The 10,475-nt window shown below is 40.8% G+C and overlaps 1 protein-coding gene across 2 annotated transcripts; it reads right to left on the reverse strand.

The window, feature by feature from the left end:
- Nucleotides 1–2,975: 2,975 nt before the first annotated feature.
- Nucleotides 2,976–9,478, reverse strand: stbd1 (starch binding domain 1). Of its 2 annotated transcripts, none has more exons than XM_051938663.1 (3): nucleotides 9,074–9,478; nucleotides 7,460–7,662; nucleotides 2,976–6,446 (listed from the first exon to the last, which is right to left on the reverse strand). In XM_051938663.1, the coding sequence occupies exons 1-3, from the start codon at nucleotides 9,387–9,389 to the stop codon at nucleotides 4,227–4,229; spliced, it is 2,739 nt and encodes a 912-aa protein (XP_051794623.1). In that variant the 5' UTR covers nucleotides 9,390–9,478; the 3' UTR covers nucleotides 2,976–4,226. The 2 variants fall into 2 exon arrangements, with proteins under 2 accessions (XP_051794623.1, XP_051794622.1); XM_051938662.1 differs by having other exon boundaries at nucleotides 7,460–7,746.
- Between the last annotated feature and the right edge of the window lie 997 nt (nucleotides 9,479–10,475).

Here is a 10,475-nt window from a genome sequence, read left to right on the forward strand (position 1 = left end):
ATACTGATTCATATCTCTGGACCTATCTACTGATTCATATCTGTGGTCCTATCTACTGATTCATATCTGCGGTCCTATCTACTGATTCATATCTCTGGTCCTATCTACTGATTCATATCTGCGGTCCTATCTACTGATTCGTGTCTGTGGTCCTATCTACAGATTCATATCTCTGGTCCTATCTACTGATTCATATCTGTGGTCCTATCTACAGATTCATATCTCTGGTCCTATCTACTGATTCATATCTGTGGTCCTATCTACTGATTCATATCTCTGGTCCTATCTACTGATTCGTGTCTGTGGTCCTATCTACTGATTCATATCTGTGGTCCTATCTACTGATTCATATCTCTGGTCCTATCTACTGATTCGTGTCTGTGGTCCTATCTACAGATTCATATCTGCGGTCCTATCTACTGATTCATATTGGTGGTCCTATCTACTGATTCATATCTCTGGACCTATCTACTGATTCATATCTGCGGTCCTATCTACAGATTCATATCTGCGGTCCCATCTACTGATTCATATCTGCGGTCCCATCTACTGATTCATATCTGCGGTCCCATCTACTGATTCATATCTGCGGTCCTATCTACTGATTCATATCTGCGGTCCTATCTACAGATTCATATCTCTGGTCCTATCTACTGATTCATATCTCTGGTCCTATCTACTGATTCATATCTGCGGTCCCATCTACTGATTCATATCTGCGGTCCCATCTACTGATTCATATCTGTGGTCCTATCTACAGATTCATATCTATGCTCACTAGTCTGGTCTGATGCAGTCTCCATGATGACGTTTAACGTGAGAACTATAGACTGTATATAAAGATGGACGTAGCATCTGGCTCCAAAAATGAAGCCCACCCAGAAGTGTCAAAAACTTGCAATATCACGCCGTCCGCTAGGGTTGGCTCCAAAAAGTTTTTGCTCCATAGACCCTAATTCATTTTTGGAAAAAATAAAATGTGATAGACTGATGTTCTACAGCTCAGGATTTTTTTCCGTTAGTTTTCATGGTCAAAATGAGAGATCAGGTGGCCGATCTTAAAATAAATCAATACTGAATTTTAAATAAATCGTTAAAGTTGGTGCAGCCAGGGGGCGTGGCTATACTTGATAGACAGTCCCTTAGACTGGTCCTGCCTCGAGTGTCTCTCCGGTCCAGTCTGTTTGATGACGCTTTTTACGTCACTGGCTTCAAAATATCCAAAATGGCGACCAGGAAGTAGCAAAATCCGGGCTTCATTTTCTCGACGTTGAAACCAACGGGTGACGTCACGGTTAGTTCACGCCTGGTGAGAACCAGCTACGGACAGTTACTTACTGAGAAACGGTCATAGTCTTCTTACCTCAAAGGTACAAAGCTTCTCCTCCAGCATCAGGAAACGTCTTCAAAGCTTCTTCAAATCCAAACGAAATAAAGAAATACAAGGAAAAGATCAAACTTACTTCATTGGTGCATTCAAGTGCAGTCGGACAACAAAGTTGCCCTTAGGAGTATCGGAAATCGGAGTATCAGTAATGTAAATTTCAAACGAAAATTTTGGTGGGGGGGCACACGGGGTGGCCAATCAGATCACAGAGGGACCACTGCCCCCCGTGCCCCCACTGGTTCTGGTGAAGTTCTTTGATAAAATCTGCATTTTATTGTGGTAGTTTTGGAATCATACAGAGTCACTAACAGAGAGCTTCAAATGTATCAGATGTTAAAAAATAAATATTTAAAGTCTTCTGATTAGTTTATTAAATTTAGCCCACGTGTTCTGTGATGTTCTGTTCTATTTGGCTCTCCCTCCAGATAAACAGACTTAAGCTGAACTGTGTTGAACAGGCAGAATAAATCATGTGAGTTCCAGCTAAGTCCTGTTGACTCCATAGAAGTGGGTCAGATGAGTCCTGGTTTGGTGGTCTGGAGGTTTCCTGAGTAATGGTCTATGTGGATCCAAAGGTGGAAGCAGAGAGGATCACATTTCAAACACAGTTCCATTCACATGGAAATGCCACAGAGGAAGGTCTGCTTTGGGTTTGGCTTCATCCAACACTGACCATTAAAGCTCTTTTTCTCATTCACATTAAATGAGTGCCTCTGTGAATATTCACTGTTCTGAGCCTTTGTGAGTAATTACGGAGCATGACTGAATTCTATTTTACTGGACTGCCAACAAACCATTCACATTTAATTAAAAGATGGGGGAAAAAAAAACAAAACCTCTTTCTTCCAGTAAAGCATCTCCCTCTGACCTCGTCAAACCTGCTGCTCTCTGCAGTGCAGATGAATAATTTACTGGACTGGCACGGATTTCCTGCTATGTATGTTTAAGTGTCCTGTTCAGACAGCTTCTAGACAGAGGAGATGAAGAGCAGTCACCTTCAATCGGACATTAAAAATCCACCCGATGATGAAGCTTTCTCTGCGTGAGCCGCCTCTGAGCCAGCTGGACTCCAAACAAGGTCGCTGTCTGGGCTTTGGTTTGAGTAAACAGTCATTTAAATAAAGGACATTCAGGTTCAGAGTTATTTTCAGTGTTTCACCTCACTAAAGTCTGTCTGATGCAACAGTGGTGAATGATTAGCAGGACTCAGACAGCAGAGCCCTGACATTGCCACACGTTAGCTGGAAAATAACGTGGAAATCTGCAAACTGAGCTGTATTAAAGGACATCTTTGTTGCAGGAGATATCCAAGTAGAGCTTTAAAACATTCAGAAAGGACAAAAAACGAGCATGTTCAATGAAAAAGTTCTTCATGCTCCCAAACAAATACAAATCTTCCATTAGCTTGACTGAAAAATTTAGATTTTTGGAAATAAAATGTTTCACTTCTGTGCAAAAGTAACCCCTGAACATGAATTATCACTTAAAAGAAGACAAACATTAACTACATATGAGCAAAAGCCTTCAACCATATTCAAACGTTAGACTTTCAGTGGATTAAAGTGCATAAATTAAAGACAGACTCAGGTTATTTTATTCCACTTTAATAACATTCATTTGGAGCATTATCATCACAGTTTTGCATATTAAGTTACTGATACAATCTGAGACACAGAAGTCTATTTTTAAAGAACTAAAACCCAAAATGATCATTTGAGACTCAGTGTGAATAATCCATTAAACCTGCAGTGAAACAGGTGAAGTCCAACAAAGACAGGAATAGAAAAATCACATTTAAGGCACATTTAGAATGACAGTGGGATAATCTACATGCATGAGTCCCACCAGATTAAAAGCAGCATCAGAGTCACAACAATATCACAGTTTAGTGGTAAATCCAGAGAACCTGATAGACACCAGTCAGACAGGACACAACAGTTATTGCTGTAATTATTGCTGCAGTAAAAGTGAACTATGTGCATTTATTCTCAGATTGTTGGGCGTATTTAAGCAGCATATGGACAGTAGAATAAAAGTTCATACAAATTAAACTCTTACATGAAAATCACCACTTCAAAGGAGGTGCAGTTTGCATAAACAGAGATACTTCTACAAGAGGAAATGAAAAGGAAGACGTTAATGTGATGTTTCTGTCCAGTTCCCTGAAAGATCCAATGAACCGCTGGTTATTAGGAGGAAGTCCTTAAAGAAAAGTCCATCAGATGATTGTTCTATCCCTGTTAAAAGCTGTTGGGAACTTCAGTGGTTGGAAATGTCACCAGTTTACTGTAACTAGGTTAGAACTGGGCTTAAGGTTAAAATCAGTTTGTTTTCATGAAAATTACCCAAAATCAGTGACTGAAAACTGCCTTACCACATGAACAAAAGACCAAAATGCAAAGAAAAAGATGAATTTCAAAAGAAACATGTGGATAAGACCTTAGAAAATAAAATATTCAGTAGTGAAATGCCCATCACAAGTACTGATAACCCAGGGTAACACCTCAACATTTTAAAGGTTTTTCATTTTCAATTAAATTAAACAGAGAAACGCATAACAGAAAACCTAAAGTATCAATAACTGCTAATACTTGACTTTTCTAGCTTGAAAAATGGCAAAAAAAAAAACAATCAAAAAAGTTTAAAACTGGTGATATAAGCAACCTAAACATGTAGAAAATGTGTATTTCAACCAAATCTAACCCAGTTTTAACGCTAGCTCTCCTGACATCTTTTGACCCATAGATTAAGCAAATCATGACTCAATAGAATTTACTGATGAGTAAATATATTTGACTCAACCTGGTCCAGTATCCAGTCCCACATCTTCCTCAGATCTCTATAAGATTCCCCACCATCTGTGCACCAGCAGGTCATCTCCACTGCCGGTATCCAGCAGACGGTTTCCACATTCCTCCCAGCGACAGACGTCTCCTTTATCCACCACCACAAACTTCCACTCCACATGGCTCTCTGCAGGCAGGCTGACCACGCTGGACCACAGCCCGTCCTCGGCTCTTTCCAACGGGATGAACTCCTTCCAGTTTCCCAGTTCCTGCTGGTTCCCAGTAACAGCCACCTTCTGGTAAGGTGAGTGGGTGTGATAGTGGATACGGAAGATCACGTTGACGTTCTGGGGCATGGGCTGGACTGCCACCACCTTTTTGCCATTTTCCAAGCTTTCGTCTAGAAGGGAGACGGTGTTGGTTTGTTCAACGACAGGAAGTGGGATAACTGCATCTATACACGGAGCTTCTGCAAGAAAAGAGCTGTGGAGAGGTTCTTCTCTGGGAACTGGTTCAGTTTTTGTGTGGTTTTGGATAAAAGAGGGGACAGAAAAGTTCATCCAGGGCAGGACTTGGTAGTTTCCATCTGTGATCCATTCATTATTATCCATAGTTGCCTCCATGATACTGATTTCAGTCTTTTCATAGTCCTCTTCCTTCTCCTTTGCTCCTTCCTCCTTAGTCTCAACAGCTTTTACATCTATCTGCTTTTTCTTCTCGTTGTGTTTAACTTTGGCTGCCATCTCCTCCAGAAACTGGTCCATGGCTCTGTTGTAACTGTCCTCAACCTCGTGGCCAAACATGTCCTGATTGGATGAAAGGGGAGGTTTATTCTTGACAGGAGCAGCACTAGCGCCAACCTCAGGAAGGTCTGCATTATTTTGGTCATTTTGTTTGTCTTGGACGGTGGATGGTATGTCAGGATGAGAGGTTTCTGTAGACAGGGCAGCCTGATCTCCCATCCTTTCCAATGATTCTTCATTATCCATAGGGTCACTTTGTTGGCCTTTGGAGGAAGAGGACATAACCTTATCAACAGTTTCTTCAGCCAACACTACAGCTGTATCACTTTCCTTCCATTCACTTTGAATTTCTTCTGCAAAAGACGGTACATCCAAGCTGAGAGGACTAAGATCAGCATTTTTATCCAAAGCTGGTGTAGCTTCATCTTCTTCTACTGATGGTGGAAAATCTGATGACAGTTCAGGGAAATCCACACATCTGGGTTCAACTGTTGTACCACACATGCCATCAGTCTTCTCTGGCTCTGGTTCTTCATCCACAGAAGTCAGCATTTCCTCTTTCACAACACTGTCCTGCTGACTGGAAGTGAGATCACTCTGTAGTTCAGTCTGCAGTTGTTGCTGTAGTGTGGAGGAGTCAAATCTGACATTAGTGAGATTCTTCAAATGGATTTCATTCATGTCTTTTGTTGTTTTACTGTTCAGACCACCATCATTCTGATCACTTTCTTCTGCTGTCACTTCATCACATTGTTCCAGCTGAGAAGACGGCAGATTACCTTCTTGGGCAACACTTCCTTGGTTCTTTTCACTCTGAAGTTCTTCCTTCAGAGACGTCAAATCAGGAGCAGGAACATCAAGAACAGCATCTTTATCCAACACTGGGGTGGTTTCTTCTTCTTCTTCTTTCACTTTAGCTGAACTATCACTCAGCACTTCACCTTCAACAACATGATCCTCTTCATTCCAGGTAAGACCTTCTCCATTGTTTTGTTCAATCTGCAGATGTTGTTGTAGCATGTGGGCATCGAAGTGAACATCTGGAAGATTGCTCAGAAGGTCTTCCTGTACATCTTGACTCTCTTCACTGGTTTGACCACATTCATGATCCTGATCACTGTTCTGACTGGACAGAACCTCAGACTGGTTGGTTTCTTGTTCTGATGTAGAGTATACCATCTCAGCTGGTTGAGCGATCACTTGGTCATCTTCTACCTCATTTTCACCTTCTTCCTCTGGAGAGAGGAGATCATCGCTGTAATAATTAGAGTGACTAGTATCTTCTGGATGAGGATTCTCTGGATCTTTGCTGTAACAGACACGAATATCTTCGATATGGACGACAAGTTCTTCCAAGTGGGACTCCGTTTTATTGGTATGCTCTGTGGCTTCATCATCTCCCCCTCCGTTTTCACTCATATGAAGCTTCTGTTCACAGCAGACTGGATTCTCCAAGACGTTCTGAAGGTTGTCTTCATTGTAAGAATCTTTATCTGCAGTCACATCTTCCTGGCACTCTGCTGGCAGCACCTAGAGGCAGAAAGAGAAAGTTAATATCTTTAAGTATGACTTTGAGTCAGACAGTGGATGGAAATGCTTTCTAGGCAGAGTAAAGCACCCAGAAGACTAAAATCAGACAGAATGAAAACGGATATGCAGAGGAGGTAGAAGATTCTTTATTTATGGTCAAAGCTAAGCTAACGGTCTCTTGACTGAGGCTTAAAGACCCCCTCTGGTGTAAATTCACTTAATATGGTGGGTTTATTTATATGCTAGAAGGCAGATCATGAATGAAACATGAAGTAAACATTATGGAGAAGCTTTCTGGTAAAACACAGAAATATAGACAGAAAAGGCTTAACAGATCTAAGGAAGTAATCCTGTCAATGGCTTTCCATTTCATTATTCTCCCTGTATGAAATTATTAGACATTAAAACTTGTAATGGTGCAAACTAAAATAGTTTTACAGTGTTTGATCAGAGCTGATGTGTTCAATTCCACCATATGAAACTTTAAATCTGCTTTAGTTGATATTTGAGAACCTGGAGGCTGAAGAACTTCACAAATATCCTGGGATCGTCTTCAACAGCCTCAGCTGATATTTATTCACATCCAGTAGACCTGGAGCATCATCAGCATTCAGAAACCATGTCTGAGTTCAGTTCTTATCTGCAGATAAACATACATGTTCATATATGTGCTAGGGTTGGGGAGTGGATACCCATGGTCAGTTTCATATTAAAAACATGTGACCTCTCATCAGCTACATGCTTCATCATTAGCTGGCTGCTTTTGGTGTTGAATGGTTCCAGAGATTATTTTTTGGTTTGTTTTTTGTGATAAACTGCTGTGAGACTGAATCACACAGAAACAAGCTGAAAACCCAAAGAATAAAAGTTGCTAAACCCAAACGATGCTGCTCAAACAGATCATTCACTGTTCATGTAAAAAACTGAGGCAGGGTTTAAAGTTTAGCGCCAATAAACTGAAGAAATCGGAAACCTGCCTTTAATTTTATATCTTCTGTCCAACATCTGCTCACCTTCTCTTCCTCTACGTAGCTCTCCTTATCAGTCAGCTGGAGCTTCAACCTGCGACCATCTTCATCGGCGTCCCTTAAAGCGTCCCCCTGGTTCCAACCATCATTCTCCACTCCAGCCACCGTGCACGTTTCCCTCCTCCGATTGTTCTCTGCTACTTCGTCCTGAACAGCTGAAGAGATGTCTGGTAGCAGGTTGTTCTCAGCTGGAGGAGAAGGTGGAGGTTTCTGCTCAGCGGTGGAACAATGTCCGATTTTAAGTTCATCATCTGATGATCCTTCACCCACATCTACAGCAAAACATTAAAAACATTTAACTTGCTGTTGACATTCTACTCACTAATATACATTTTAACATATTCAGTGCATTTCTGATTCATTTCTAGATTCTGCTCCTTTAATTATTTATGTCTGACTTCTTTATTGTGTCGTCTACAGACCACCTGAGTAGAAGAGATGATGTGAATAAAGCCACTTAAAGTAATTTAACTAAAATGGAGCTCTGATATTTGCTGGTTTTCTGAGGACAGTTTATCTCCTGAACCTTTGGACCGTCACACTTCAAACAAACAGATCAGAGTTGGAATGATTGATTAGTTTCTGACCTAAACCTCTCATCACAGCATAGTTTAGCTCTGTGGGTGAATCACTGAAGGTAAATCTGAGAAATTAACACATTTCTCAATTAGCTGCAGGTTTCAGTCTAAAGAGTGGACAGTGGTTCTATTAACCTCTTTAATATACAACAACACAGGTGTTAATTAAAGACTGATTAGATTAGAATATAAATACTTTATTGATCCCAGAGGGGAATTTCTTCTGCTACAGTAAAGTGATGAGAATACAGAAGACGAGTAGAAATATTAGGTCATTAAGTAAGCAACTAATAAGAAATATACTGTAAAGTACAAAATGCACAATAAAGTCTAAAATATACTGCGATTAAAAACACTCTTAAGTGATAAATGCACCATAAAACATAGAAGTTTAACAGAGTAAAAGGACCACACTGAAAGTACTCGATTACAAGTAGAAGTTGTGCATTTATAACTATTATTGTATTACCAGCTAAAATATACAAAAATAAAAGCACTCATGATGCAGAAATACTCCTGTGATGGACATTTATACATTTTTTTAAAAATTAATAAACTGATGCAGGTAAGGAGCATTTTTTAACATTAGAGAGCAAAAACTTAATCTGTAATAAAATCAGTTCCTCCAGATGTCAGACAGATGTAAAGTAGAAGACAGGAGCAGAGATTAACAACAGCATCAGGGTTTTAGAACATCTGATTAATTAAAGGTCGGTTAATGAACCAGGGCTGGTCTACAGAGAGCTGAGAGTTCCTGTTTAATGTAGGATATAAAAACCTCATCTGTCCAATCATTCACCATCTATATATATATATATAAACCCTGTCTGTCCAATCATTCATTGTCTATCAATATAAACCCAGTGTGTTCCACTGTGGGCTCCTCGTGGTGTGTCGTGACGTTTCTGAGGTTCTCTGCAGGTTTAGAGGAACCCAGCATTCATCCATCATCTATCCACAGAATAAAATCCAGCAAACCGCAGCACCTTCCACTGATAGGAAATCTTTTTATTATTCTTACCTGTCGACTCCGTGGGGCTCCGCGGTTCCTCCGTGGGGCTCCGCGGTTCCTCCGTGGGGCTCCGCGGTTCCTCCGGTTCCTCCGGTTCCTCGGTCTGGACCAGCCCTGCGTCCCGCTCCTCCCCGGAGCTACCGTCCCCTCCGGCCCTGGCCTTCCTCCGCTTCCCTCTCACGGTCCGGTAGAGGACGAACCCCGCCAGTACCGACACCACGGCGATCACGGCCAGAGCCACGGCGGGTCCGTGGCGGCCGATCATGCAGAAGAGCGAGGCCAGGTCCATGCGCCTCTCCACGGTGTTCCCGTTCTTCAGCGACATGACGCGGGCATGAATCGGTGGTGAGGCCCAGCTGATCTCCTGCTACCAGCTGATTCACACAGACTGAAGCTCTCCTGCTAAAGAGCTGCTAACGGCAGCAGGTGCGAGCTGCTGATTGGCTGATTGGATCACGGGACGCAGGATTCATTCATAAACAAAAAAAAGGAAACGATGGTTTAGACAGGACGAGCTCACAATAATAGATAGATAGATAGATAGATAGATAGATAGATAGATAGATAGATAGATAGATAGATAGATAGATAGATAGATAGATAGATAGATAGATGCTCTGTTTGATGGTAGGACTGGATGAAGTCTGACTGACAGGATTTAGATCAGACTCAGTAGAAATCTTCCAAATGATGTCCACTAACATAACTCTACTGATCAGAACAAACATTAAAACTTATAAAACAATAACTTAGAACAATATTTCCACATTTCTCTAGATGTTTTAAACTCCAAATATCACATGATATCTGTCAGACAAGTCCATGATCCATGTGGAGTTATGAAGGAGTCTGCAGTCCTGAGAAACAGCGCCACTTAGTGGAGATCTGAAGGAACGACCAGAAACTGCCTGAAGTTCAGTTTCAGTGAAAACATGAACACACCGGTTCTCTGGTTTAATTCATCAGAAATGAAAAAATAGAACTTACATGTTATTTGTCCATTTAAGGTTTTATCTTTAAATTGAATTATCCTTAAATTATCTTTTATAGATGAATAAATGATGAGGCTGAACTTGTTAAGAATCCTTATATGAGTACTAAAAATAAAAAAGGGTTTAAATGCATAGTTGATGAGTTAAATAATATCACGCTGCTGTTTTCTGAGTTATCAGAGGAAAATGTAAACGGTTTAAATCCAGTACATGATCTGACCTGTTTGTGTTCATTCAGGAAATCATAAAGACATAAATCAGCTTTTAGGCAACAAGACAAACATGGTTAATAGCTTAAAGGCTAAATTAGTCTTCAGTTCTAACCTGTAGCTGTCTGCTGGATTGAGAGTTTAAATAAAAAGAAAAAGACTTAAAGCTCATTTATGGTTCCAGGGTTTCAGATGCAGACGTGTTTATAC

The sequence above is a fragment of the Acanthochromis polyacanthus genome, chromosome 18 (genome assembly GCF_021347895.1).
Source record: "Acanthochromis polyacanthus isolate Apoly-LR-REF ecotype Palm Island chromosome 18, KAUST_Apoly_ChrSc, whole genome shotgun sequence".
Taxonomy (NCBI): Eukaryota; Metazoa; Chordata; class Actinopteri; family Pomacentridae; genus Acanthochromis; species Acanthochromis polyacanthus.

Coding starts and splice junctions, on each gene's coding strand:
- stbd1 (XM_051938662.1), bottom strand. CDS start 9,389: ATGTCGCTGAAGAACGGGAACACCGTGGAGAGGCGCATGGACCTGGCC. Junction 7,747..9,073: donor GAGCCCCACGGAGTCGACAG/GTAAGAATAATA, acceptor GTTTTGCTGTAG/ATGTGGGTGAAGGATCATCA. Junction 6,447..7,459: donor GCTACGTAGAGGAAGAGAAG/GTGAGCAGATGT, acceptor TTCTGCCTCTAG/GTGCTGCCAGCAGAGTGCCA.